Source organism: Labrus bergylta, chromosome 5, assembly GCF_963930695.1.
Source record: "Labrus bergylta chromosome 5, fLabBer1.1, whole genome shotgun sequence".
Classification (NCBI taxonomy): Eukaryota; Metazoa; Chordata; class Actinopteri; order Labriformes; family Labridae; genus Labrus; species Labrus bergylta.
In genome coordinates this window covers 1,112,457-1,140,314 of record NC_089199.1, presented here as the reverse complement: position 1 = coordinate 1,140,314, position 27,858 = coordinate 1,112,457, and the positions used below count along the sequence as shown (strand labels likewise).

Here is a 27,858-nt window from a genome sequence, read left to right as displayed (position 1 = left end):
TTTAGAGAAAGTGTGTTGCATTATGTTTTCTGTTTGTCAGTATGTTGTTCTCCACTCTGTTAATGATAGTGTGATTCAGTTGAACTACTCGGACTAGCCCAGACTTTATAAGTAACACACTTAGGATGTTTAAAAAAAATTAAAAACTCTGCTGGAGTTCCTATCAAAGTTTTTACCTCAGGAGACCCCCTGCCCTCTCTCCTGTCTGACAGAAGTAGTCTCCATTTTGAGTTTAAAAACTGACATATAAACCCTCTAAATACTCTGAATTTGCACATAGCTATAGCTAAACATAGTTCCCAAGGATTACTAAACCTAACAAAATACTTAAAACAGGAAATCAAAATGGATAGAAAGCATATTTAGGGGTTTATTATTATTAGAAGAGGGCAGCAGGTAGAGTAATGCTCCTGCACTGTCACTAGTCCCTAAATGGAACTTTCCACCAATTATTGTAATCCAGGGGAGGAAGTGTTTATAGCTGAAAATGGCGTCTACCATGTTTTTTTGGTGAAAAAAAGGATTTTCCACTTTGTTTTCTGGCAGAGCAATACCCATCCATCTTTCCCATTGAACTCTATTAAGAACAAAAATACTGACAGAGTATCCCACAGAGAGAACTGCAGCAGACTCTGTAGGCGGGAGGTCAGCTGTCAGCACACACGGCCAGAAAATATTTATTGGCAAATCACAGGAGTAGTACAATAAGAGGATTAGAGATGCCACCTTGTACTCACAGAAAATAAAGTGAGTGAGTCACAGCGTGACATAATCCCTCCATTGATTCAGCTCATGAATAATGAAAAGGACAAATCCATTAATGATGAGGAGCGACCTGAAATGAATCAACATTTCACACAGCTGGACGAAAGGGAAAGCCCAAAAACGAGATGACTAGATTTCTTCTGTTGACTACAATGCCATTTTGTCCATAGTCTGTCCATTGTCTGTTCTCTGTAATTGCCAGTTTTGTGTTATGTAATTTGATATACTCCTACCAGTGGCGGCTACAATAACAATAACTCAACACTTTGGAATTGAGTTAAACAGATTGTGTCTTAAGTAGATTTGTACAGTTAGTTTCTTAGCATCTCTATCTGTAAGGCTACAGGTATGTCATTGATCAAAAGTCACTGGCATGTAGGCTGACTTAATTTAGTCCAAATAATCAACAAATCAAGGGGGCATGCCATGATCCCTGTCACTGATCTACTCTATGGGTGAATGAAAGAGGATGCTATCATGGGCTGTATAGAAATAAGCACGTTTAAAGATAGTGTGTGTTTTTATTGTAACATTTAGGTTCCATTTGTATTTTATGTTCCACTTGATTTGAAAAAACCATAGTAAGTTACTTGAAGATAGGTTTTCTAAGGGAGGGCATAGACCTGCTTGCCTTTTTATACCAGCCATCCCTGCGCCTTACTCTAGTTGTTTCCTGACTCTCTAGCAGCTGCCCCCCTGCTGTCTTACTTCCCTTTCACAAAACACTAAACCTCTGTGATTCACTGATTATTAGAGACGTTTACATGATGTATTGCTCAGTTTGATATTGCACTTTTTTAATTGACTGACACAATTGGTCAGGCTGCACAAAAAACGACTACATTTTATGCAACTGTGGCAAATTATTGTTTGAAAATCAATATCAATTTATTCCTCCAAAATTCACAGTTTAATACAAACTTAATCTTGCCACCCAACACATAATTGTGAAACTCATATTCCTGTTATGACACCACTTCTCTGAGAGACCTCCTGCTGTGGGTTTATTGAAGCCCTCATTCCCTGTCCATCTTTCCTTTGATCAGGCATGAAATAACCTTGTCCAGTGAAAGCAGTTTGAAAACTAGGCTAGCTTCGTGGCTTTGCAGTTGGTCATGGCCCAGTGAGCACCCACTTTGCATACACCTTTTCCAGGATAGGATAGCTGTCTCTTCTGTATGATATTATATTATGTATTCAGTCTCCTGCCTCCTGACTAGTGGGGAAGGGAGGCTTGAGGCTTACTAGTAAGCTGGGAGTGAATGCATGTATTTGTGTATGGATGTGTATTATTCATGTGGTTTGGAATTTGATTGTAGATGAGTGTGTATCAGAAATGTGTTGAAGAAGCAGCACTCTTGATTAGATTCCCGTTGCATTTATGTAAAACAGGAAGTGGGATTGGCTTTCCCCATGACCTCAGTGCTTGCCAATAAGAGCTAATGAGGTAACATAACACTTACCACAACCCTTTTTAACAGTGCATTGGTGCCTTATTGACTCTGCTGCATTATAAAATAAATCAACCATTTCATGTGTTCTCATAGCTGAGCTATTCGGTTCTTAAAGATAAAATTCCCCTATTCAGACTCTCTCACCGCTCTGATTTTGGTCTCCCTTACCTACAAGGCCATAGTAAGTGTACAAACATTCACCTGTCAGGATTAATTCAAGATTATGGATACTGGCTGGTACCAGAGTATAATCCTGTTCACCACTGGCCTGGGACACAGCCTCCATAGTGACCTTGTGGTGGATTTTCACCGACTATGGGACAGGAATAGTAGGTGTGGCACACCCACACCTACAACTGTACAGCCTTGTTAATCCCTCACACTATGACCAAACCTTATTGTACTCAGCCGATTATCATCATTAGAAGGTAGCTCAATGCCTCAGAGGCCTCAGTAGTCTGTCGACCATGCATCGTGTGCTTTGGAAAACTAAAACTACATTTAGAATTCTTGTAGTCCTGGGCATTAAGGATTGAAGCAAAGATGAAATGGAAAGGGAGGATGATTAAAAAAAAGAAGGGTGACAGGGATTTTAAAAATGTATCAATACATCTAAAACTCTCCTCTCTCTGCTTCGCTGTCTCTTTCTGCATATCCAGACTTCAAGGGAGAAAAAAAGCTTCCACCCAAGAGATCACATTATAGCTCTGACACTGTAACTTTAAATGCTGACATGGCATTTCATGAATACTTTGGAGGAAGCATTCACAAAGTTAAATGGGCCGTGAACTAATACAGTCAGAAACTGCCATTGCTCGTTGAGTGGAGCCACAGCAGTTTGACATGTTGTTGAGTTTCTAAGGGGTTTGACCTTCTTCCTCTGACATCATTATTGCCCTATTTCAATTTGTTGGACTGTTTTAACTTTCAGGATGTGTTTCAGGGGCAGGGGACTGATAACTTTGGCTACCAATTAATGTATGACTTTTACTCTTAAAAATGATGACCTTATATGCCTGCTGTAGAAATACTACTGTCTTCTATTAGATTTTCATTTATTATTTGAGTATAACTCAGATTGTTTTACAAGACGAAAACTTAAAATATGATGCAAACAACAGGTTCAAGGTAATAACAAGGACCCTTGCTCAAAAAGAAAACAGATGGCTTCAGACTTTTGCATATTCGGCGAAGTCTTTCAATCTTATAGTTCAATCGTTTTCATCAAGGCAGTGATGTTCTGTTGATCAAATGCTTGCAGCTTGTTTCACCAAGATTAAAAGACAGAATAGAAAAGGAAATTAGTCTGAAGGCATGCTGTAAATGCATTGGTATGCATATCCTTATAATTACTTTGCATTTGGTTTTGTCACCTTATAAACTTATAAAGTGAGCTGGTTTTTAAAGTGACCTTTGAGATGTTCAAATAAAACTAATGCTCTACAGAAAGCAAACAACTCCTCTGGGCTGCACACCACAGCCATACTTTCAGCTAGTCATTAATAACAACATGCTTTCAGTGATAATGCCATGCTATGCTATGTTAATGTTTGACAGGTTCACCATGTTCCCCATCTCTGTTCAGCCTATTTGCTAAATAAAATTCAACATAAAGTACAGTTTTATGAATATCATTCACTAATTTGTCATGAATGATTTACAGGACAAATTAAAATGTTGGCCTACAGATGGGGATAGATGAAAAGTCATACAATCATCAAGGTTATTATGGCAAACTGTAAGGGGAACGTGAATTTATGTTCTACATTTCAATGGAGTCCAACTACTAGTTGTAGATTTTTCACTGAAAACCTCAAATGTGAACCTCATGGTCCCACTTGATGAAAGGTCTCAGTGAGTCATTGTCATCTTTGAACTTTTTAAAACATTCCACGTAATCCATCAAAAAAATAACTTCCAAACAGCCTGAACTCATTTCCATTTTGGACAAATCAACACTGCAATCCCTAAAACATGGTACATGATGGGAATACATAGCTGTGGTGAATTTCTCAGATCTACATGTTTTTCAATATTCTTATAGTGGTTTTCTTCTGTGTCTTCCAGATCCTGGCAATCATCTCCATCCTCTTCATCGTGTTGTCCACCATCGCCTTGTCTCTGAACACCCTTCCAGAGCTGCAGGACACAGATGAGTTTGGCCAAACAACAGACAACCCACAACTGGCTCATGTGGAAGCTGTATGCATCGCTTGGTTTACCATGGAGTACCTGCTGCGCTTCCTATCCTCCCCTAACAAGTGGAAGTTTTTTAAGGGTCCTCTAAATATAATCGATCTGCTGGCTATTCTCCCCTACTATGTCACCATCTTTTTGACAGAATCAAACAAGAGTGTGCTGCAGTTTCAGAATGTCCGACGAGTAGTGCAGATATTCAGGATCATGCGGATCTTGCGTATATTGAAGCTGGCCCGTCACTCCACAGGTCTTCAGTCTCTGGGATTCACTCTTAGGAGGAGTTACAATGAGCTAGGCCTGCTGATCCTTTTCTTGGCCATGGGCATAATGATATTTTCCAGTCTTGTGTTCTTTGCAGAAAAGGACGAAGAGGACACCAAGTTCAAAAGTATCCCAGCTTCATTCTGGTGGGCAACCATTACAATGACAACAGTAGGTTATGGAGATATCTACCCAAAAACTCTTCTAGGAAAGATAGTTGGAGGATTGTGCTGCATAGCTGGAGTTCTGGTGATAGCCCTGCCTATCCCCATCATCGTGAATAACTTCTCTGAGTTCTACAAAGAACAAAAAAGGCAGGAGAAAGCCATTAAAAGAAGGGAAGCTCTGGAGAGAGCTAAACGGAATGGTAGCATTGTCTCTATGAACATTAAAGATGCATTTGGCAACAGTATAGAGCTCCTGGATGTAATGGTGGAAAATACAATTGAAAAGAACGATAAAGTGCATGGTAACCATGCTCAGCCCAAAGGGACATCCAAACTCAAGTTACAGATGAGCCCCAGCAGTCCCATCAAAACCATCGAACCAATCTACCAAGAGCAAGCCAAGCCCTCAAGCAGCCCACAGCATCTCAGTGCACAGAAACTGGAGGAGGCATACAACAAGATGGCCAAGACCAGGTCTCTACCCGACCCCAACAACAAGGACAAAGGGTCACAGTCCAAAGCAACGAGGCGGAGAACGGAAATTGAGATGGGAAGCATCCCTGCCGAAGCCCACCTCAATCCAGCAGAGGTGGTTTCAGACATGAGGAGCATGTCTAGCATTGACAGCTTCATCAGCTGTGCCACCGACTTTCCTGAGAGCTCACGCTACTCCCAGAGCCTCGTCGGCAACATACCCTGGAAGGTCAGCACCAACCCGAGCCTGGAACCCACCTTGGAGAACGAACATGAAGGATCCCAGGGTAACAGTACACCCCTGACAGGACACAGCAACAAATCCAGTCCCTACCCTGACAGCCCCAGGGATCTGCACTTCAGAAACCCTGTCAAAAGCCGCCCACTCAAAGTCAACTTCAGAGCAAGAGAGGATTCAGGAACAGGGGTGCTCTCAGACAGCTCGTCAGTCCAAAGCCCAGAGGCGTCCATCTACACAACTGCCAGCAGCAGGACACCAAGCAAGAGCCCAGAATATTTACCACCAAGCATATTCACATTCCATGATTCATCTATCAATACATTCATCGATGCTGACACTGATGAGGAGGAGCACCTCCATGACGGCTCTGGCACCAACCCATCTCAAAGACTCTTGGAAAACACTAGCCCCAAGTTTAGCCATCACGCAGGATTCCAGCAAGGGTCCAACCACACGGGGGGCCTGCAGAGGAAGCTTGGGAACAGCACACTGCCAGCAGCAGTGCAAGAGAACCATGTGGCTCAGGAACTACTGGCACTTCAGGGAGAGAAGAGTCACTATAAAGCTTAAAGGTGCAAGTGAAGGACCTCAAGAGAAACATTAACGGTAGTAGAAAACAGGAAGGGAAACATAAAGGACAATGGACGCAAAACTGATCTTCCCAAAAAATATGAAAAGCACTGAAGACATTTACAAAACATAAGGTTCTCCCATGAGGTACAATTGTTGTGGACATTGTGGAGCTCTCCCACCAGGGACTCATGAATAAATGAATTTGCCAGAGGACTCTGATCAAAGATGTTTTAAAATGGCAAAGGATGCTATTAATACATTTGTTTAAACCCAGATTACCACCCTATAATAATAGCCTAGTTGTAGAAGTATAAAATATAATTTTTACAAGCAAGCCCTATTTTTCTGACATCCCTGGATACTATTTGAATGCCACTACAGCAAATCTGTCCATACAGTAGCAAACCATTGTATTGCATTTAAGGAAATGTAAAGGAACAATATTCCTTTTTTTTCATGTTTTTAAAGTCTAAACTCATTTACAAGGCAACGGTGTGTTTGGAAAATGTTCAGGGCACTCCCTTTAACTTTTTTCCTTAGAACTGGCCTTAGCTCACTTGTTTTTGTGTTTTTACATGGGGAAAAAAAGAGAAGTTCAACCAATCCAACCAATGTCTTTCTTGTTCCTGTTGTGCCCGACTGCTGACAACAGAGAGCACCTTAACATGAGACAAATAGTTTATTCTGAACACAGAAGCAGAGAAATCTTTCTTATTGGTTCTCAATGTCAGTATGTGTCCTGTAGCTTGGTGTTATCAGTCTTGACCTGAGAAAATCATAAAAGTCTTGTGTTAGTTCAAAACTTTCTCAAAGGTGTTCTTGAGGAGTCATCATTCCTATCGTAGCTGATGATCTGAACTTTGTATTAAATCACAGTGTGTCATTATAGCTGGACAGACAGCGCTGAAGAATCAAAGTTTCTACAACAGTAGAATATTACACAAAACAACATGTGTTGTACAAGGTAAAGAATCCAGATACTTTATATTTTTAAGATATTTTCTAAAAGAATGGACCTTTAGAAGAATATATTGTGCTAATGTCATATTTTGCATTTCAATATGGAGTACTGCATTATTTTGATGGAGTTTAATTCATTAGATGATAAACTGTAGTAGAAAAATGTGTTTGCTACCGACTACTTGTAAATGTCTGTCCCTCTATCCTTTGTGCAATGTGAAGAACCAAAGACTTGTTCTTTCTGAAGATGGTACAGTATATTTTATTGTTTTATCTGAAAATGTTTAAAAAAACAAAAGCATTCCTTTTCTTAACAGCAGAATCTGACGTATTTCAGGGAGCCATACATGCTCATTTGGTACAAACATGTAAGCCGGGGGATTGCACAGATGCCAGGATTGGCCTCTGAAGGAGAAAGCTGATTACATGGCTGAAAAGAGAGGAAACAGGGAAAAGGAAGGGACAACACAGCAGCACTTTATTTAACATTCATTTTGAAAAGCTAATTTGATTATTTACAGACTGTGGAACTTGGCAAGTGGTTTTTGCTTCCAGACATCCAAAACATTATGCACAGACCAATTCACATGACATCTCCTACAAAATAAAAGCCACCTCACAGCAATGTACAGCTCGCCTCTCATACACTAAAGGAGGCACCGTTAATATCTGTAGGTCACACTATCCTGCATCTTGTATTTCTTTAAGCACCCAAATTCAAACATATGACCACTCTGGGTGTTGTTCATCTGGTGCTCTCACTAATCAAGCAAGCATGTTTTTTTTGAAAATTCTTAAATTAATCACATATCCCGCAAGCATGCTACAAAGCATCTACTTTGTGTTTGTATTTATTTAAGTATTTACTCTGTACTCAGTTTTTTATCATTAGACCTAAAATGAGTTAGATATTTCTGTGCCTTTGCTTTTTACAGACGCCTGCCACACACACTCAATCTGTTGTTGTGTCCCGTCTGATGACGGTTCAACCCTCTGCACATGAAGTGGATCATCAAGCTGCCAGACTGATAGTGACTGTATATACCAACACCTCTGCGCATCCTGTCTTTCCTCAACACTTGTACTTAAATGCGCTCAAGAAATTTGCATGAAAAAGGCCCAAATCCACAGCAACAAAAACAGGTACAGAGTGAATTTTATGCATTATGTAGCCTAATGTATGGTGACAGGCCTTCAAGACTCAAATAAGATATAGCAAATAGACATGCAGAAGTGTTTAAATTTTGCTTTTATTCAGTAATTAACATTTTTGTATCTGATATTTGACCTCCTCACCTGTGGCTTCAGTCTGCTTAAGGAGACATTATTATATTGTGGGCCTTTTGATTGGTCACATAATCCCTTTATATCCCTCTTCCATTGTCATTGAGAGCTGCACTCATCCCAGCAATACTGAACATGACTGTGTGTGTGTGTGGTCACTTCAGCTCCCTGCTCCTGTGGAGGGAGAGTGTGAAATGTGATTGGAATAGGAACAACCCATGTGACAGGTGAGAGTTTATCACACCTGACAGACGTAAGCAGCATTTTCCTCCTGAACCCAAAGACCTCTTAAACAAAGACAAGATAGTCACGTCAAACATTATAGGCTACGTAAAAACAAAAGTAAGAGCGAAGCATCTCCTCAGGCAGTAAACATGCTATCATAGCTTGTCCACGAGATATACAGACTGATTATGAACACAGAACTTAAATGTGTGTGTTTTCCATTATGGTCCCTTTTTGCAGAATGACAGTGCAAAAAATGTCACTTTGGGTTTAGGCATCTGTTTGAGGATTTTTTTTTCCTTCATTTCTGAAGTTCTATAAATATCATCCTGGGCATGCAAAGGGAGAGACTAGGCCAGCAGGAAAAAGGCTCAGTTACAGCAAAGTCTTTGGGCAGACGTGGTCACGTGGAGTCCTCAGCAACTAACTTTGAAACCAAAAGAATCATAAGTCATTGGTGTGTGGGATTTGTTGCAGTCGTGCTCTGAACGCTGCGTGGTGATGGGATAACAAATGTCAAACTGACAAACAACGACATGACTTTCACCATTATGGAAAAAAAAAAAGAAAAGCTAAGAAAATTTAAAAAGGAGGATTAGTTTCACAGTGAAAAGTGCAGATTCATTAACATTCATTACACAACAGTCAGACATGCAGTAAATACTAACAAATATGGAATTCAGCCTCTCATCATGGTGGACTCACTTCCTTTATACAAGCCATACTAAAATGGTCATTACTCTTTTTCTGATTGAAGAATGTTAATAATCTTTCTTTTCTTTAATTATCATCATTATTATATTATTATTTAAACTGCACTTTATTGACCATGCAAATAAACTGTCTACATACAAAGGTACATTTTGGTTTTATATCAATTTCCAAAAGCACAAGATTCAATGTCATTTTCTTTAAGCACAATAAGCCATGACAGAGGTTAAAGCCAATGCAGACACATTGTAGAATTTTCTGAATCTGTCCCCTTTCTTCAGGGAATCATCACCTCCACTCAGCTCTCACTGGTCTGCACACTGCCCACACCATGTCTGGGGAAATGTATGTTTTGTAAAGTTTCATACTTTGTACCAGTTGACTTTGTTGAATATGATCTTTGTGGTTCCTTGTTGTTGAATGCATGTAGCGCTATTAAACTTTGTGACACAGGACTTGTAAATACTATCTACAGTAAGAAGCTTTAGGACAAAGTCTGTGATCAGAGATTCTGGAGATATTTCCTCCTTTTACTGACTGATGCTTAATAAAAGCCAATAATCCAGAGTCGGTGCTTCAAGCCTCACTTTATTACCGGTTGTGTGTGTTTTTCATTCATGTTGAGGCAATGAAAAGAGCCTGAAGGGAGATTGTGCAATGACGGTGTTGTTGTGGATGGGAAACTGGATGTCTGATACAACAGCACCCCTTAGTGGCATGCGCATGTTAAATATAAAATACAGAGCACTAATGTAGATTTAAATGTTTTTATTAAGAAAAATCATCATCCTGTGTAGTTTTTTTTAGCTTAATGAACCATCTGAAAAACATGAAATACTCTACATGAATTATTTGAAATAGAAAGAAGCAGCTTAACTGTTTTTAGTTTAAAGTTATCAGGTGATCAACTCATTCATTGAATAAGGATTTGGGTTCTATCTAAGGGATATGTACACTATGACAGCTGGTTACATCACATACTGACCACTGACCATCATCCATATTCATAACACTGTGTCATACTTTAATAATCTCATTAGATGGTTTCTATTTCTGGTCCTCGGCATGTTTGTAATCCTCAGTAGCAGTTAATAATAGCAAAAGGTTCATCCAAAACATGAAGCACATTCCAGTTTGTTATGTTTCATTACGTCACACCTTCGTCATGAGCAAAATTCTGAAGAGGATTACATCACAGTCAATGCCAGTCACCACTACAAGCTTTTCACGAGACAAAAACAGTCTTAACTCTCACCTGGAACAACATCTGCAGGTGCAGCAGCAACAAAGCAAAACCACTGAAGCAGGGCTCACAGGTGTAGTTGCATATTCTAATATTTAAGTGAGATGTCAGATGTAAACTACAGAAGAAAGAGAGAACATGTTAAAAGAAGAAAATGAAAGAAGAATGTATATCAGGGATTTGTGCACACATGCTCAAGGTTTATCACCTTAACATTTTAATCCCCCTCAAATCATGGATCAGGAATCACTGTCTTTAACGGATGAAAGGAATGTCGACTTAAAGATACACTTGTGTAAAAGGAATTCACTGTTAACTGTGGCTTGGGAGAATTTCTTACATAAGCTCAGAGTGAAAGAACAATGATTTTGATCTTTAGCAGTATGAAAGTGTTTTATGAAGAAGAAGAAAAGTGTAAGAAAGGAGCATGTGCTTTACAGACTATAACTGTAAACTAAATATTACTGCACCTCCAGATGTTAGGCTCAATAAAAGCACAAATGTTAATGTAGTAAGAGATATAATCAATTTCAGATTATTTTCAACAATAAAAACTGTTAAACATGATTTAATGTTAATTTGATTCTTCTTCACTAAGGTAGGTCTTAAAGACTGCCTATAGGCTGGCTCAGAGTTCAATCAAAATCAATTAAATTAAATGTGTGTGTATGTGGTTGTCTGTGATGAATTTTGCAACTATAATTTCACTAGTTTGTTTTTCTCCCAGCAGATATGGAAGTTTTTGTGTGTGTGTGTGTGTGTGTGTGTGTGTGTGTGTGTGTGTGTGTGTGTGTGTGTGTGCGCGCGTGTGTGTGCGCGCGTGTGTGTGTTGTGTGTTCACTGCCAACCAAAGTCCCTTTAATCACAATCAATCTTAATTGTATTTCTATGGTGCCATTTCATAACAAATTTTCATAACACTTAAAAAGTGTTTTCTAGTAACATCTTCTTAAAATTGGGAAACTGACTGGAAATTGGTAAAATGCCGCAAAATGATAATGTTTATGCATACACATGAAGAAATAACTGATGGTTTAGTGGAAGAAAATGTTTGAATTTAAGTATCTTAACTTGCTCACCTGTTTAGGTAACCACACAACCATATGTTGGGGTCTCTTCTGTCTGATGTCTCTCATCCTTATGTTATAAAACACACGTTATATACCCTGCTATAGGCTCTGGGCCTGCATGTTATGTCAATCCCAGTTTGACTCGAGTAATGAATGTGCACACGTCACAGTCTGCTCCTAGGTCATCAACAAAAAAAGCCCTTCTATTGGTGGCCAGCAGCACTCTGTCTCCTAATCCGGTACACACAAGTTATATAAAATGGTCATCCAATCGCACGCCACTCACAGAAACAACTAGTCCAGAGCTTGGAGGTCTACTTGTGTGGTTCATCAGTTTCACCTGCAGCATCATGATTGTTATAGTGGACCTGCTGCTCATGCTTATAGACCTCACGTACTCCATCATTTCAGCTATTATCCAGACTTTTCTGCGGCCGCGACTGAAGTGCATAGACGGGGAGCTGTGTCTGATAACAGGGGCCGGGGGCGCCCTGGGTCGCCTGTTCGCCCTGGAGTTCGCCAAAGAGGGGGCCCATCTGGTGCTGTGGGACTGTAACACGGCTGCCAACGAGCGGACCGCCGAGCTGGCGCGCGAGCTGGGAGTGAAGGTGCACGCGTACACGGTGGACCTGTCCAAGCGTCATAGCATCTACCAGGCGGCGGACCTGGTGAGGGCCGAGGTGGGAGAGGTGTCCATACTAGTGAACAACGCGGGCGTGGTGGCCGGCCGGAGGCTGCTGGACTGTCCGGACGAGCTCCTTGAGAGGACTCTGCTCGTGAACTGCCACGCGCTGTTTTGGGTAAGACGTAGACGCACGCTGTTTTACGCATAACCAACTGAATCTGTAAAAAAGCTCTATATCTGCTTCTTACAGAGTCAAACTCAGCAGCCTGACATGAATTATATAACTCCCCCCCTTTGTCAGCTTAGTATTTGTGCACTGATGTGTGAAGGGATCAGATGTGAGCTGGTGCATCACACTCAACCTGCAGTCTGTCCCTGTGCCTGTTCAATGTGTTCACAAGCAGGTGGTCGTCCACTAATTCACTAAATAACAGGAGCTCACGCAAGCCCACCGGTTAAAACAGCACGTGACTGCCCTTGAGCCTCTTAAAAGTCTTAGTTCCATAATGCTCATATAATAAATAAGGGGAAGCTTATCATCTTTATGACTGATATCAACAACATAGCCTATAGTGGGCTGGTGTTCATTTTCAAAAATAAAATCTGCAGTGGCGGTTCTAGACCACTTTTCCTGAGGGGGCCAAACTGGAGCCAGTTGTTTTGTCAGAGGGGAACATTAAACCCAGGTGAAAATAACACAAAGCTTTAAAATATATATATTATGCCAATTAATAGTGCACATCATTAAATACTATGATTTATATTTGTTTCAGTAACAGTTTTTAATACTAGATTGTGAGTCCGGTTGTTGAGTTACCATATGTGCTCTTCCTTTTGGAGGGGTGGCCACAGGGGGGACCAAGCTGATAGACCCGCTGTTGGCCCCTGCCTAGAACCGCCCATGAAAACCTGCTGACCCTAATTGCAAAAAAGGATAATGGCTCAGTTAGTTGGCAACTTCCCCAGGTCCTTCTTAACAAGGGCATGAGGGTAAAACTGTTTTGACTTTCCTCTAAAAAGCACTAGGCCTATGCATTAGTGGCGCTAGAGAGTTGTATCAGGAGAGGTAAATAAACAAAAAAAATAAAATAACAAAGGCCTACCAGGTATGGAAGTGAAATGCACATTAAGAAATGTGGAAGTGGGCACAGTTTATTCTGCAAAAAGATGTAGGCCTGTGTAACAACCAATCCAAATCAAAGTCACCACAAAGACATTTCGTGATTTTGCAATAGCTACTTCATCTGTGAGCAGAAAGGATATGGTAATTCAGTCACCTGCCATAATACAAAACTCCTTCCATTGGGCAGCTTCCCGCCATCTGTGCTAATGCTAGTCAACCCAAGGGAGGCAAACAGCACATGACAGAAGTAGCTTTAGCTTAGCAGGCTAACTTACTGAAATATTGCAGATGGTCCAGGTGGTCCTCCTATTACTGTTCTTCACTGCCTTATTGGTATCACAATGTCATCCCCCGTTTTACATCCTCATTGCCGGGGCTAGTGGTCGGTGGTCCTCGACTGCATCTGCTTTCCCTCAGAAATGATCAAAGTAACGCAGTCTATAATCATCTACTTGTCAAAAAGTGATTGTATTTATAAAAACGTGACATTTCAGTGACTACTGGAGTAGAAACCTGAATGTTTTTGTTGTCCCACAGATCAGGCCGAAGACTATAGACAAGATCAAACTCACCTTATATTACAGTTTAGTATTCCATAAATACATTTCATAACTAAAGTGCTGGGACAGAGGGGTTTGAATAGGCCTAATCCCTCTTTACAAGACACTGCATAAAAAACAGATGAACCAAACGAAAACAAGTCAAATCATAACAAACTAACTGGGATGTCGCTGAGGGGTCAGGGATCCTATTGGTTATCCACCCTTGACTATGACACCACAAGCAATCTGACTGACTCAAGAAGGAACCTGCTGTTAATGTTAATAGATGTATATGTAAGCAAAAGTCATTTACAATGAGTTTAGATTTAAGGCAAACTATTCTGCAAGTGTCTGTTTCAACCCTTATTATCTACACTCTACAGTCTAAGGTTTCAACTAGAGACATTACATCACTGGCTGTCTTCTTATTGGATTTCAATTCCATCAAATGTTTTTGAAAGCATACTGATACTTAACATTTCTTCCCTATTTCTATAAAAGGCACTCAAATTGTTTTACTGATCTAATCCCGTCCAACAGATGACAAAGGCCTTCCTGCCTCAAATGAAAGCAAAAAACTGCGGCCACATAGTAACTGTTGCCAGCGCTCTCGGGCTCTTCAGCACTGCATGTGTGGAGGTAAGATCAATGTTTGAAGAGTTCCTCAGTAAAAAGAAATCCTAGAAAAGAGAATCCAGATCACTCTGTTGATGTTGCTTCCTCTCTTCTTACAGGATTACTGTGCTAGTAAATATGGAGCTGTTGGTTTCCACGAGTCACTGACACATGAGCTGCTAGCAGAGAACCTGGATGGTATCAAAACCACTTTGGTCTGCCCTTATATTGTAGACACAGGGATGTTTGCAGGCTGCGAAATCAGGTGAGATGCCACACTGTATTTCTGGTTGTAACATTAAGGGGGAGATGGGGATAGATATTTTATATATCTTTTTTGATTACATCAAACAGGAAGGAGATTCAGACTTTGATTCCACCTCTGGAGCCTCTCTACACTGTACAGCAGTCTATGAAAGCCATTTTAGGTGAACAGCAGATGATCTGCATTCCTCGCCTTATGTACATCCCCTTCCTCACACGAGCGTGAGTATTGATCCTTGTGTTCTTTACATACAGTATACACTCTTACACCCACTACAGAGGTACTGCTAAGACTATATTATTCATGAGAAATAAAACAATTCCCATTTTAACCTCTCTTCTAGATTACTTCCTTGGGATGCAAATGTGGCAACCTATCGCTTCATGGGAGGTGACAAATGCATGCTACCCTTCATCAAGAATGTTGAACTGAAGACCTCCAATGGCCTCATCAAATCCTCCTGAAAACTTTTAATCTTATTCATTTCTGGACCTACACGGACACCAAAGGCTAACACTGTATTTTTACATGATTTTGTCATCTGAAGGGAAAGCCTACACTCTGAAGAGGGACTGTTAATGGTTGATGTGTTCCCTCGAATGTTGTATTGCACGCATATTGTCATTTTGGAGTTTTAAATGATCACATCTTAAAAACTACATCTTATTCAACAGAATTTCCTCTTATTGATTTACCTATAAACTAGAGGTCAAAAGTCAGATGCACAAAGCCAGATATCTTCATGTTAATACCACACAGAGGAAAGAGACTGCAAAGATAACAGATCTATACAAGTGCCTCTTTTTATTCACATGGACAAACAGTGCAGAAACAAAGACCAGACATGAATAAACCTACAGGAAACATGCAACAGAAAAAAAGGATTAAGCATTATGTCTGAACCACAGACCTAATTATCATAAAAAGGAATTCAAACATACAAAAGAAGCGCTAAAGAAATCCCTCCCATGTGATTCAGATCTTCCACAATACTGCCCAAATGTAGCTCTGCTGCGGTTATTGAAATAAACTGATTGTATGTACGTTGATATCCAAATCCTTTCTTTGTCTCGCCACACAGCAAACAAAAGGCTCTAATGCAATACAGCAAATGTTAAGTCAGCCTTTGTTCATGTCTCTAAAAATCCTTAAAAAAAAAAAAAAAAAAAAAACCCTTTCATTAGACATCACACCTTCAACTCAGGCCAAATCACAGCTCCTCCGGTAAATCCATCTGTTAAGTTCAGCTGAAGCGGGTCTGTCAAGTGACCTGAGGTCACTGTGGCTTCTTCTGCGACATATGGAGGTCTCTTTTTCTTTTTTTTCTTTTTTAAATGTGATCATTGTTGAATCAGTTTCAAACCAGCTGCACAGTGGCTGCTTGTAAATATCCCTGCAGGTACTGGAGGGCTTCTGCATTCAGACTGGTGGTCAGCATTGATGGAACCTGCGTTTAAAAAAAACATGAAACAGGAATCATTGATTTGCTTTCTTTGTTGTCCCATCATCTGTAGCAGAAATACAGTTCTAATCCACCAGGCAGCAGTGTTGGGTACTTTACTAAAAAAATAGTAACTGGTCACAGTTAATAGTTACTACTATCAGAAAGTGACAAACTACCCACTTGTTACTTTTTCCCCTTTCAATCCTCTTATTAATGTTCACATTATTTTGTTTTACCGTGGCAGAATTGTGCTGCGTCAACTCTCACATTTCAAATATCGCTGTAGTCATTTTCAATATGTAGGTATTCTACCAATTAGATCTCTGAAGGCCACAGACTCAACAGTTGATATGTCTATCATTCTATTAGTAAGGCTTACAGATAGTGGAGCAGGTGGTGTTTTAAATCAAGCTGGCTGTTTGGATGGAGAGTCTCCTCCTTGGTCTGCAGAGTTAAAGTCTTAATATGTGATTTTTCACACTTAAATGTAATAGAAATCAAGTATCTCCTCTGAAAATAACTCTGAGTCATGACTGTCTACAATGGGTGTAACACCTGAGTCCCACTGTCTGTGATGTTTTCAGAGTCCTATCTTCAGTTTGTTTACATCGTCGGGACGGCCGGCTGACTCCTCCCCTCACGTATAAAAGTTGTTTAATTGAGGGACTAGAGAAAAGAAGAATAACATACTGTACTCACTGCTTAACTGTGTTTCTAGATCACGCTCATTTCAGGTACATTTACATGCAGTGTGAAGATACGAGCATAATAAATCGCTAGCATTAGCATGCTAACACAACAATCCAGCATGAGTTGTTTTGGTTTCATGCTGGTGCTCAAGGGTGACATCTGCTGGATCAAAAAAAATCACATAAAGCCTTTAACTGTATCTGCAGCACAGGGCTCTCTGGACGCATTTTGTTGTTTAGCTCGGTGCTTTGTTGAAGTTTTCATTCCTGCGCATTAACTATATTCTTCTCGTTTAACTCGACCAGGGGAAAATAATGTCGGTGTTTCCTGGACAGAAAACTCACAGCTGAATGATCACCTTTCTGTTTGTTTACTGTGAGATGTTCTTTTCTCCCAGGATGCTATCATGCTAACCATAGCGTCACCTCGCCTGCTTGTTGTCAGCTGTAACGAGTAGCGTGTGCTTTTAAATGTCAGTCATTGTAGCGCGTTATTGAATCCGGAAAGTAACAAATTCATTGACAGTTACCTCAAATAGTAGCTGCGTTACTTAGTAATGTGTTTTTCCCAACACTCTGAATTTTAGTTCTAGTAAAAAAAAAAACATGCACTCAGTTCACTAGTTTTAGCATAGCTTGTTAAAAACATCTAAACCTACCCGTCCTGGACAAGCCGTAGACAGCTTGTGGAGAGACTGAGCCAGAAGGATCTTTGGATTGCCGACAGCGTCTCCAATTGGGTCGTGCTCCTTCTTCCCTGCAAAGGCCAGTTGTGAGAATGCTGTCTGATAGCCAGGTGTGTCTTCAATGTCGATGAAGTGCTCATCGTCTGGGATGCTGTCGTCTTCTGGCAACTCAAACAGACCAATGAGAGCCTGAAGCAGAGGGGTCCTGAAAAGACACATTCAGACTGAAATTAATGGTCTTAAGTTTAACGCACAACAACAAATTAAATCAACACCCTTGCTCCTATGCAAGACATTTTGCAGGGACTGGAACCATGAAACTGCATTCTAAAGGATATACTAGACAAGAGATCAATGTTTTTTTGCACAATGACTTAAACAATCTGAAGGCCGTCGTTCATTATTACAGACTAGCATACCGAGGGCGTTCCACCATAACATTCTGTATGGCACACTCATTTACACTATTGTTTACAATGCTGTCAAAGGAAAGACAGCAGAAGTTTGCACAGTTGTGTAGCCTACAAAGAGGACAGACGGGCTGTAGAGGCCAGGTCAGATTAAGCAGGGGTTTTCAAGCAGTGCCTCCAGGAAGTTGTGATGTCGCGATCGCAACAATTAACGAAAATTCAACCAATCCCGTGAATTCTGGGCGACCTCGCAATTTTTTCCCAATCAACACAACCTTTTCTGCAACTTTGACCAATCAAAATAGTTTCCCCTGGGAGTTTCACCAATCATAGCAGTCCCCCACGACAACGGCGAGCCATACGTCACCAAAGTTTAACTCACTTCCTTGTTTACATACGCAGATAAGATACATATACTGTAAATTTCCCCATTGTGGGATAAATAAAGGATTATCTTAGATGCCGACATGTCTGACACAAACGTCACACATTTACCTACAAAAACTACAGCTAAGGACCATGCAAGGCAATTCCCAGTTGTTCTGCATGGAAGCAGGGGTAAACGTTTTGGCACCCCATGCAGCGTTGTGGTGAGACACAAATGAAAGTCATCGATCTACCGCAAAACACACCAGGAGAACGACTAAAACACGCAGACAACATACAAGACAAATCACAGTGACAGAGGCTGCTGCATCTAGATGATCGATTACAAGTGCTGAAAGAAGCAAGGAGAGTTAGATAAATATGCATAGATAGCTTGTCTGATTGCAATACAAACGGTGTGTGTGTGTGTGTGTGTGTGTGTGTGTGTGTGCGTGTATTAATGAAAATAGATCAGATGAAGCGTGTGTGTGTGAGAGAGATGTCACTGAATGAGGCAGAGGAATATGCAACTTCACAAAGATAATGGCTCAAGTTAAAAATAGTCATCACTCAATCACATCGAAGTGTGTCTAAGAAAAAAGTTTAATAATAAAAAGTCTCAATTTTTTTTTTTTAATTAAAAAAATAAATAAATAAATCGCAACTAGTGTTGCAATTTTCACTTGCTGCTGCAATTTAATTGCAAAAAAACATCTAAAAGCATTGCAGTGTTTTTTAAAAGCTGCAAAATCAGGCATTTTCGTAGGCCGTAGACATTCAATTAGGCCGCAACAATCCCCCAAAAAGTCTGCAAAATCCTGGAGGGACTGTTCAAGGAGTGGGAAAGTGAGCCTCCCCTGAATGAACATAATATTTGCTGCATCACTCCATCACAGGGTGTCATAGGGAAAGACAATTGATTTTTCACTCACAGATTTGCCAAGGTCTCCTCTCCAAAATACTCCCTAAACTGCCCACGCAACCCCTTCAAACGTGCGATGAGCACCTGCTATACAAAAGTCCAGTTGCAGCCCTGCCCTCCCCACATTTTCCAAGTTTCCAATGAGCTCCGTTCAACATACTTTAAGGAACCCTGTATGATGAAAATGTTATGACAGAATGACAGATGACAAGTACTAGACTAAACTCACCAGAGTTTGGTGTACTCCGTGTCCATCATGGAAGGACATTCAGTCAGGATTTTTGTAATACCGACAGCACAGATTTTCTTTTCTACTGGTCCAGAAACCTTTTGAACCTCTGGAATTATTATTTTCTCCAACACCATACCAAACATTCTGCAAGACGAAAAGGAAAGGAGAATTACTATTGGACATTTTCATTGTAGTAGTAAATACACTAACATTAAATACACTGATGAGCAGTCAAATGAGGAACTATAGGAGCGAGGAATACAGCAGGCAGGAGCAAACGATCTGCATTGATCTCCATGTTCAAAGGAGCCAACACTCCCTTTGCCAAAGCATATACAATAGACTGTATAAAACAATGACATTGACCCATTGGTTTCTGAGGAGGAACAATATATCTCTACCATTCCACCAATCAAGAAATGTTAGCGTTAAGGTGGGCCTCAGGCCTCCAGGTTAACAGTTACAATACGCCCACCTTTCAGTCAAATCAGACAAGCCCTTAATTAAATAAAATGTATGTACGCCTTAACATAATCAAAATGGATGAGTTGTAAAAAAAAAAATAAAAAAAATAACGTACCCACCCTACAGTGTGTACCAAAAAAGTAATGAGACCAGACTGTAACAATGAGCATTCTAACATGTTAATCAGACTTCCTGGGCATTTGGAGCCAACCTTACGGACACTTGAGGACCCGCAGTCTTTTTTTTTGGCATTGGCAACATTTTTCAATACCTGAGGATGCCGCTGGGTACATGGTTTGTTTTACAGTGAAGTTTGCCCTTAACCTATGTGACTAACAATCAGTACATCTTTCTCCGTTTACCATCTTCTCCATGAAATATTGCTATAGATCACCTTATTATACTTAATGAAAAAACTTGTATAATGTTTAGAAACACCTTCTTTTTCCACTGTTAAACTGGGTCACCTCTGAAATCCATTGTAACTGCTGACTGCAGCTTTCATCCTCCACAAAGTGCCACCTTTAAAGCTTTAAGGAGCCCAGTGTGTGATAAAGCTCTGGCTGAGGTACTCCTCTCTATTTCTGGAATGTTAGACTTCTTTGCAGTGAGTAGACCAGGTTTAAATCTTTTAAGTGGGGCATGAAAGGGACTGCCAGTCAATGATTCTTTTGTGTGGTTAAGGTCAAATCGACTTGTCATGTTCCTGCTGCTGACACACAACACTGCTGTATGAACCCTCTAAGTAACAGCAGTCAGACATATAAATGTTCTTCAGAAAGTACACTTACTTTGGCTGGATGCTGTCAAAAATCTCCTGAAGTGCAATAGCTCCATATTTAACACAATACAAGTTGATAAACACCAAGAAACCTGTGAGAAAGACAGAACACCACTTACAACTCAGAAGGAACAAGGGTAACATGTACACTATACTAAAAGGCTTGCGATAGCGTTGGACAGAATAATAGATGTAAACAGAACAACAATACTTGTAAAGGGACAATTTAACTAACTTTTGATGAACTTGGTGGTTTTGGAGCTTTGTAGCCTCTGGAAAAGCAAAACAAAGATCTGTTTCCTGTAATGAGTGATCGAGTCTCTAGCAAAAGAAAAATCAAACATGTCAAAGGAGACAAAAAAAATAATCAAGACTTCTATCAATCAATTTGACAACCCACAGTAACAGGAATGGACTTACGTGGGCATGTGCTCAATGATGCTGTTGAGAAGGTAAAAACCTTGGTGGTCATTGGCCTTAGAAGCAATTAGTTTTTGGAAAACTCCAAGCAAACCAGGCTGAGAGGGAGAGCGGAACAAATGTCAACTTACAGGTCACAGAATTAATCATTTACAATCCACAGAAAGTGAGAATTAAATAGATAAATACAATAAAGTAAAGGATAGATACAACTACACATTTTCTCTGCTGTATAGAACACTTTCACCACTCACTATTTTATCTGCAGCAGAGCTGGCAATAGTGGCCGCTCCCTTCTCCAGGTAGGCCTGAAGCAGGCGCACCAGAGGGGGGATGTTTCCTGTCCGCTCCCACAGCACCGGCTGCAGCAGGTGAGGGAATAAGCCCATGTAGGTCGAGGGAATAGAGTTGGAGTGGATCTCCAGGAGGAGAGACATCACCTGGAACACGTATGGAAGGAACTCTACAACAGAGGACAGAAGCAGGAAGAGTTGAGTGTTTTTACACAAACAAAAATGACTTTCAGAGTCTTTCTTTTGTTTACACACCCTGAACATCGTTCTGAAGGATCTCGGTGAAGACGGGGAAGAGCGCTTCCTCGAAGCTGCTGACAGTGGTGGGGTTGGCCTTGCAGGTGATCCGGACAGAAAGGCACAGCGACTCAAACAAGTAGTGGTTAAAATGAGGCTTGCTGGGATTCTAAAAAAGGAGTTGACAGATATTGGATCAGGTGACAGTTGTGCCCCCCTCAACAAGTCAGCATCTTCGTGAATTCATCTTGTATCCACTAAAGAGTAAAGTCTGTGTGTTACCTTGCTGACTAAGAGGAGCTTTTGAGTGAGCTGACCAATCAGAGTGGGAATGTAGGGAACAATGGAGTCCTGGAGCAGGGAGAAGCTGCGCATAATGGCTTTAGAAATAAATTAAACATTAAGAAAAAGAATGCAAGGACATGATGAGGTTACTTCAAATAAGTGCAGAGTGACTGTGAAGCATTAGAGGAGTTTTTACATAATGGAAGACAGGTTTACCTTTCATGATGTATTCGTTTTCTTCAGAGCCAGGTACAGCCAGCGCATTAAACAGGTTGTTTAGCAGCTGTTCAGTAAAGGGAGCCATCTCTGCAGGACTGATACTGAAAAGTTCAAGAAAAGGAGGACAATAGGTCAAATAATGGCTTGGCCATTATTTGAGGCATGGCCTCTATACACATGTCCTAACTGACTTTCCTTGTTGATTTATCTCAGTTAATGTAAACACTTTGTTTGATGAATAGAGCTGTTATTAATGACAGTACTACTGCAGTAAAACACTGAATACATCTGATGCCTTTACAGAATGATAAATAAAAAGGCTTTCTTCTCAACATCTAAGGGGTTGTAAATTAAAAGCATACTAGTAAAGATTAAATGTAGACAATTTACACTTTCACCTAATTGGTTAAAATACACAACTTGTCCATCTTAAACACTTTTTACAATATTGAAAATGTACACATCGTCTGCTAGCAGTCACAACTGTTATTAAATCCCCCCCCGAAAAAAAATCAGTTCTGTGGAAAGATGTGACTAAGGAAGAATGTATGACATGTTACACATAAATACAGCAGAATTCCAGTATATCCTCTGTAAATATCTCTGAGTCATGACTGTCTACAATGAGTGTGACACACGAGTCCCACTGTCTGTGGTGTTGTCCCACTGTCTGTGGTGTTGTCTGGGCCGTGTTTACATCATGTTTACTTGGAAGGGACAGCCGGCGACATCTACTGGATCAAAAAGTCGCACATTCTTCTTCTTTAAGAATCAAAAACAAATTGTCCCTGCTGTTCCAAACATTCCTATTAGGTGATGTACAATTACTGCTCACATTTCATGTATTGGAGAAAAATAATGAAGCTAATTGGCAATACCATATAGCAGTGCTTCCCAAAGTGTGGGCCACAGCCCCCTGGTGGGCTGTGTGGGTACTGCAGGTGGGTGAAAAGCCCTCCACCAATTTTGAAAATAAAAGACATATCACAATAATGTTGATTTGCCATGAGTCAACCCTTTAAGTGATTAGTAAGGCGTGTGATGACTATTCATGGACATAATGTTTAGTAAACCTTTGTGTCTATCTTGCCATGTCCAATAATTTTACCCTAACTGAAAGTTATAGATGTAGTCATTTCTTTTTTTTTTTTTTTTTTTTTTAAATAATGGGCCCCGGAGTAATTTTGTATTTCAAAGCGGGGCGCAGCAGTCTTAAGTTTGGGAAAGGCTGCCATATAGCAACGTCACTGTGGTTAAACCATTCATACTAACAGTGTGGTGTTATTGGGGCCTCTCATTGTGAAAAGCCTCTCCAAAGCGTGGGCAGCATAAGTGTGCTCCACCGTGCTCACTGCCTGCAGATGAGTGATCAGCAGAGGAACTGCCTGCAGGAGCTGATCCTTTGGAAGCTGAAGGGAATAAACAGAAGAGGAAGCTGTGATGTGCTCAGTTTTAACATTTTAAAGTTAACTAATTGTGGAAACATTTTTTAATCCTTACCTGGCTTCTGAAGATCATGACATACTTGATGGCATCGGCCTTCAGCACTGGAAACTCATTTACTACAATCACAATAACATGCCGAGTGTCATTTTCAGTCTATTTGTAAGCCAGCTGCTATAACACATAATTTGTTATATCTGAAGTACATTGAGAACTGTGACAGTGTTCTTACCATTGGGTGATTTTAAGTCGGTGAGAATGTGGTTCACAAAGAATTCATTCAGATTGACCAACTCGTTAGCTTGTGTGATCCCATGCTGGTGAGACACAAACAATAGAAAGACTGAGTACATAATTTTGTTTATATGAAAAATGTCTTAATCAAAGTCAATCATACCTTCTGTGTCTGTGCTTTAGATGCCAGTGATGTGACCAAATAGATGGCAGCGTCTTTATGTTTCCAGTTCTCTCCGGGGTTCTGGGCATAGTCTGACAGCATGGAGCTCACATAGCCAGAGAAGATGGCTGTGACGGGACCCTCAAAAAACTTACAGAGGCCTCTCACCAAGTCACAGGCTGCCCTACGACGAGTGTCGATGTCTGAGGAACGACAATGACCAGTTTAACAAACATGACCATCATTAGGCTTACTTTTGTCAGAAGATCTATTGAGATTTGATATTTAGGATTTAAACTCAGAAACAATTACAATGCATATAAAGTTCAACATCCCTTCCTGCCTGGACAGACACTCATACATTGATGTAAACAATTTACATTAGTGATAATCAATAATCTTTACCAGATCCTTCAAGGTCTCTTCTGATATATTCTTCAGAGTTATCTTCAAAGGCCTCCTCATCAGCACCTAATCAACCATTACAAGCAGTATGGTTCATTTAACACAGTGTGCAAGTACATGTCTGTATTCAAGCAGCTACAGACAACACTTCTATGAGCTGCAGAAAGTGTATACTCACTTCTGAACTCCATGTTGGGCACAATGACCTTCTCACAAATACTAGTGAGTGTATTCTGATCCTCAAACAGATGCTTGTAGTGTGGTCTTTCACAGACCGATGCCAAGAACTGGATGGCATTGCTTACCAGCTAAAACAGAGATGAGGTGTATTATTGGTACAGGGAGAGTGAATTTCAGAAGACAGAAACCTATTCAGATATGTTAACTCACCAAGTCATATTTAACTTCCTGCCCGGTAGAAACTAAGAGGTTCCAGATAGCTGTGACGAAGCGCGGCAAATATGGTTGAAATTCTTCATCATACTTCTGAGCATAAAGAGCGGCGTTGTCACAGATCTGAGACTTCAGCAGCTCGAGTAGACCCGCCTCCTCCTCATCCTATGAAGTAGCGATAAAACATACAAGTGTTAAAGAAACCGATATAGTACAGCAGGGCTTAAAATGTATCACAGGAGAGAAATTTAAACTCACATTTGTCTGTAACAGTTTATTATCCAAGGTCAGTAGGCCATGGAAATTTGTCATCCAGGTTTCCATGTTGTCTTCAAAGAACTCTGGAAGATCCTGTGTAAAAGATTTAAATTTTCTTTTTAGAGCAGAGAGATGTTTGTTCAAGGGTATGCACTCAATACCTTACACAACAGCTATTACATGCTGTATTTATTTAACCAACCAGTATGTAGGGCTGTTTGTGACACAAGAGTTGTGTTAGAAGAACAAGATTTTGCGTTAGCTTTCAGAGCTTCAGATGCTGATGAAAAAACAGATTTTCCTGACAGCTCGAGTAAAATGTGCATCCTACTCATATTCACTAATAAGATCCACAACACAGTAAACCTCTGTAATCTAATGGCTGACCACGCAGTCAGCTGATGAGTCAGTCGCAGTGGATGGCACTAGAGAAGGTTATAATTCTAACAGCTCCTGTTCAAATGAGTCTTGTCAACATCGAGTTAGAGCACAGAGGTTGGCAGTGCTGCCTCCAAGTGTGGGGATACTACAGATCTATACTAGTGTCTGTCCAAACCAGCAAAGCCTAAAGAGTAGATTTAACTACCTGGAAGTTAAGACTGTAGAACAGCTTGGAGATGAGTGTGAGTGAAGAGAAGAGGACTTTCAAGGCATTAACGTCTGTAGCGTGAGTCTGACACAGCTCAATAGTCGCCTGCAATAAAAAGAGTATAAGCATTTATACGTTGGTAAGATGATAAAGCAACTGATGTACATTTAAGTGTGGTGGTAACTGAACTGCAAGCCATTACAAACCTTGAATAGTTCTGTCAGAGGCAGGGCAAATGTGTCCAGTACTAGTTTGATTTCTGACCAAAGCTCATTTGACTTGAACTCATGGCGGTACCTTAAAAAAAAAAAAAGGTAAAGGTAAACATGCAAGATAATCATTTCTGCTTGAATCTTATCATAAACACATTTAAACCATTCAAATGTGAGATCTACCTCTTGAAGAGAGAATGTGCTGTGCGAAGCACACCATTGATGATGTGGAAATCTCCACTTCTAAAGCGGGTCACCATTTCAGTGAGCAGGTCCGGCCATTTTTGAGGGAAGTCTTCCCGTCCTATTATACTGATGGCATCGCTCAACTGTTGAAAGTAAAATGACAGAAAGGGGCCTGGTTGAGCACCCTTCTTCACATTTAAAAATCAGGGAATTCAAGGCATTGTGACTTTTGAGGATGTACCTGTTTCTGAATCTGTTCTGGGCTGCTCAGCATCAAATTTACAATGTTTGCTTTAATCGCTGTTCGGTCTGCATCCGAAACTTTGTTTGGCTCATCTTCAACCTTTGAGTGAACATCACACGCAAATCAGTTCAGGTAAAGAAGTATAGATTTTCTGTACAGGACACACATGTAAACTCAGAAAGACTTACGATGCGCCAGTTTCTTTTGATGTAATTCTTGAATGTAACAGCAGCACAGACACGAATCACATTGTCTTGAGACTTCTCCAGCAGAGTTAGAAGTAATAAGGGGTAGTTTTGGTTCCCCTCCACAGACTCAAGAAACTTTTCAGCTGAGAAAGAAAACAGATCAAATGGGCGATATAAATCAGAGATACCACTATCAAGGGCAGAGGTAGAAGAAGTAGGTCGTTTATGTAAACAATATATTTGTATCTTAACTGAAGCTAACGCTAGTTGCATTACCTGGACGTCTGACATTGGGGTCTGGGTCCAGTGTTTTCCTCAGGAATTCGGTGAGGCTTTGTAGGTTAGCATCATTTAATTCCATGCTGGAAGTTGCTAAAGGACAGAGCACATAAAGAATGTACTTCACATCCATTTGATCCAGATGATATTGCCTAAACTTACTACATATGGATGGTTATATTATCTAAATGCAAAATAATTCTGGACATGGATTTCAGCCTATACTCACAGTAAAAGATCACAGTCCTTAGACGTTACCTGGTGTTTGCTTAGCTAACTGTTCAAGTCATCGGCGTTGTAATTAAGACATATTGTTTCACTGCTCTATTGACAAGTCAAAACCTAGCTCAAAGCTGCAGTGCTAGTTTCAGTCACATGCATTCTGCCTCTGATATTAGCTTCCTAGCAGCTCGCCTAGCTAGGAAGGCTACATCGCCTTGGTCTGGCATTAGCTCATTTAGCCCAACTGACTGCAGATCAGTCCAATGTGTATGCTAGCTGTAGAAAGGTTGTCTAGTCCTCTACAAGTTAACACAGTAAACACGTGGTTGTTGGGATACTTCTTAATAATGAGTTTCACATAAGTCTATCATTTGATAAACAACTTAAAATACAATACTATTTAAAGCGGGATGGAAAGCAGTATCCCGACTCCAGCGAATAGACTGATCCAGCCACCGGTCTCATGTCCTGCTAGTGTTAGCATAAGCTTGCTAATATGTTTTGTGCTAACCATAAAGTTAGCCAATTTCTGAAAAACGCGATTTTACTCGCAGATACTGCGTTTTGATTCAATAACACGTCTGGACCCAACATGACTGAACTTGTAAATAATGCAGCAGTTCTACGTCTTACCTTTACAGTAAATTTGAGTGAGAATGGGATGGAAAGACACTGTCAACCGCTCACAGACGTGCTCGTCGCTCCAGCTTTCAAACGTCTGGAGCGAAAGGAACTGCGCGGTTAGTATAGTGCGCATGCGCAGATGTTAGAGGAAAAAGCTGTAGGACACACCCCC

At 40.5% G+C, this 27,858-nt stretch overlaps 3 protein-coding genes across 8 annotated transcripts in view; 2 read left to right on the top strand and 1 right to left on the bottom strand.

Moving 5' to 3' along the window:
• LOC109990140 (potassium voltage-gated channel subfamily B member 1) overlaps window positions 1–12,168 on the top strand; it is a 43,469-nt gene extending 31,301 nt beyond the window's left edge. The window contains exons 3-5 of one of the 6 annotated variants that reach the window (XR_003808976.2): window positions 4,287–8,237; window positions 8,543–8,605; window positions 9,596–9,881. Coding sequence is in view for 1 of the 6 variants with exons in the window: in XM_020642145.3 (XP_020497801.2) it covers window positions 4,287–6,131 (1,845 nt within the window). In the remaining 5 variants the exon portion in view is untranslated. Of the gene's footprint in view, window positions 1–4,286; window positions 9,882–12,038 lie in introns of those variants that run through there. The other 5 variants (XR_010666398.1, XR_010666397.1, XR_003808974.2 and 2 more) reach the window with 5 other exon arrangements.
• On the top strand, window positions 11,821–15,980 carry LOC109990122 (retinol dehydrogenase 10-B). Its single transcript, XM_020642113.3, has 5 exons — window positions 11,821–12,427; window positions 14,458–14,556; window positions 14,652–14,797; window positions 14,887–15,018; window positions 15,141–15,980. The coding sequence occupies exons 1-5, from the start codon at window positions 11,978–11,980 to the stop codon at window positions 15,259–15,261; spliced, it is 948 nt and encodes a 315-aa protein (XP_020497769.1). The 5' UTR covers window positions 11,821–11,977; the 3' UTR covers window positions 15,262–15,980.
• Window positions 15,585–27,834, bottom strand: cse1l (CSE1 chromosome segregation 1-like (yeast)). The gene is made up of 25 exons (XM_020642111.3): window positions 27,696–27,834; window positions 26,838–26,933; window positions 26,562–26,704; window positions 26,371–26,472; window positions 26,127–26,272; window positions 25,938–26,028; window positions 25,729–25,836; window positions 25,143–25,235; window positions 24,882–25,049; window positions 24,670–24,799; window positions 24,492–24,557; window positions 24,087–24,289; window positions 23,922–24,006; window positions 23,747–23,808; window positions 23,519–23,655; window positions 22,244–22,347; window positions 22,025–22,122; window positions 21,761–21,911; window positions 21,467–21,675; window positions 21,213–21,310; window positions 21,028–21,113; window positions 20,803–20,884; window positions 19,544–19,690; window positions 17,590–17,821; window positions 15,585–16,244 (listed from the first exon to the last, which is right to left on the bottom strand). Exons 1-25 carry the CDS (start codon window positions 27,817–27,819, stop codon window positions 16,155–16,157), a joined length of 3,051 nt encoding a protein of 1,016 aa, XP_020497767.2. The 5' UTR covers window positions 27,820–27,834; the 3' UTR covers window positions 15,585–16,154.
• Between the last annotated feature and the right edge of the window lie 24 nt (window positions 27,835–27,858).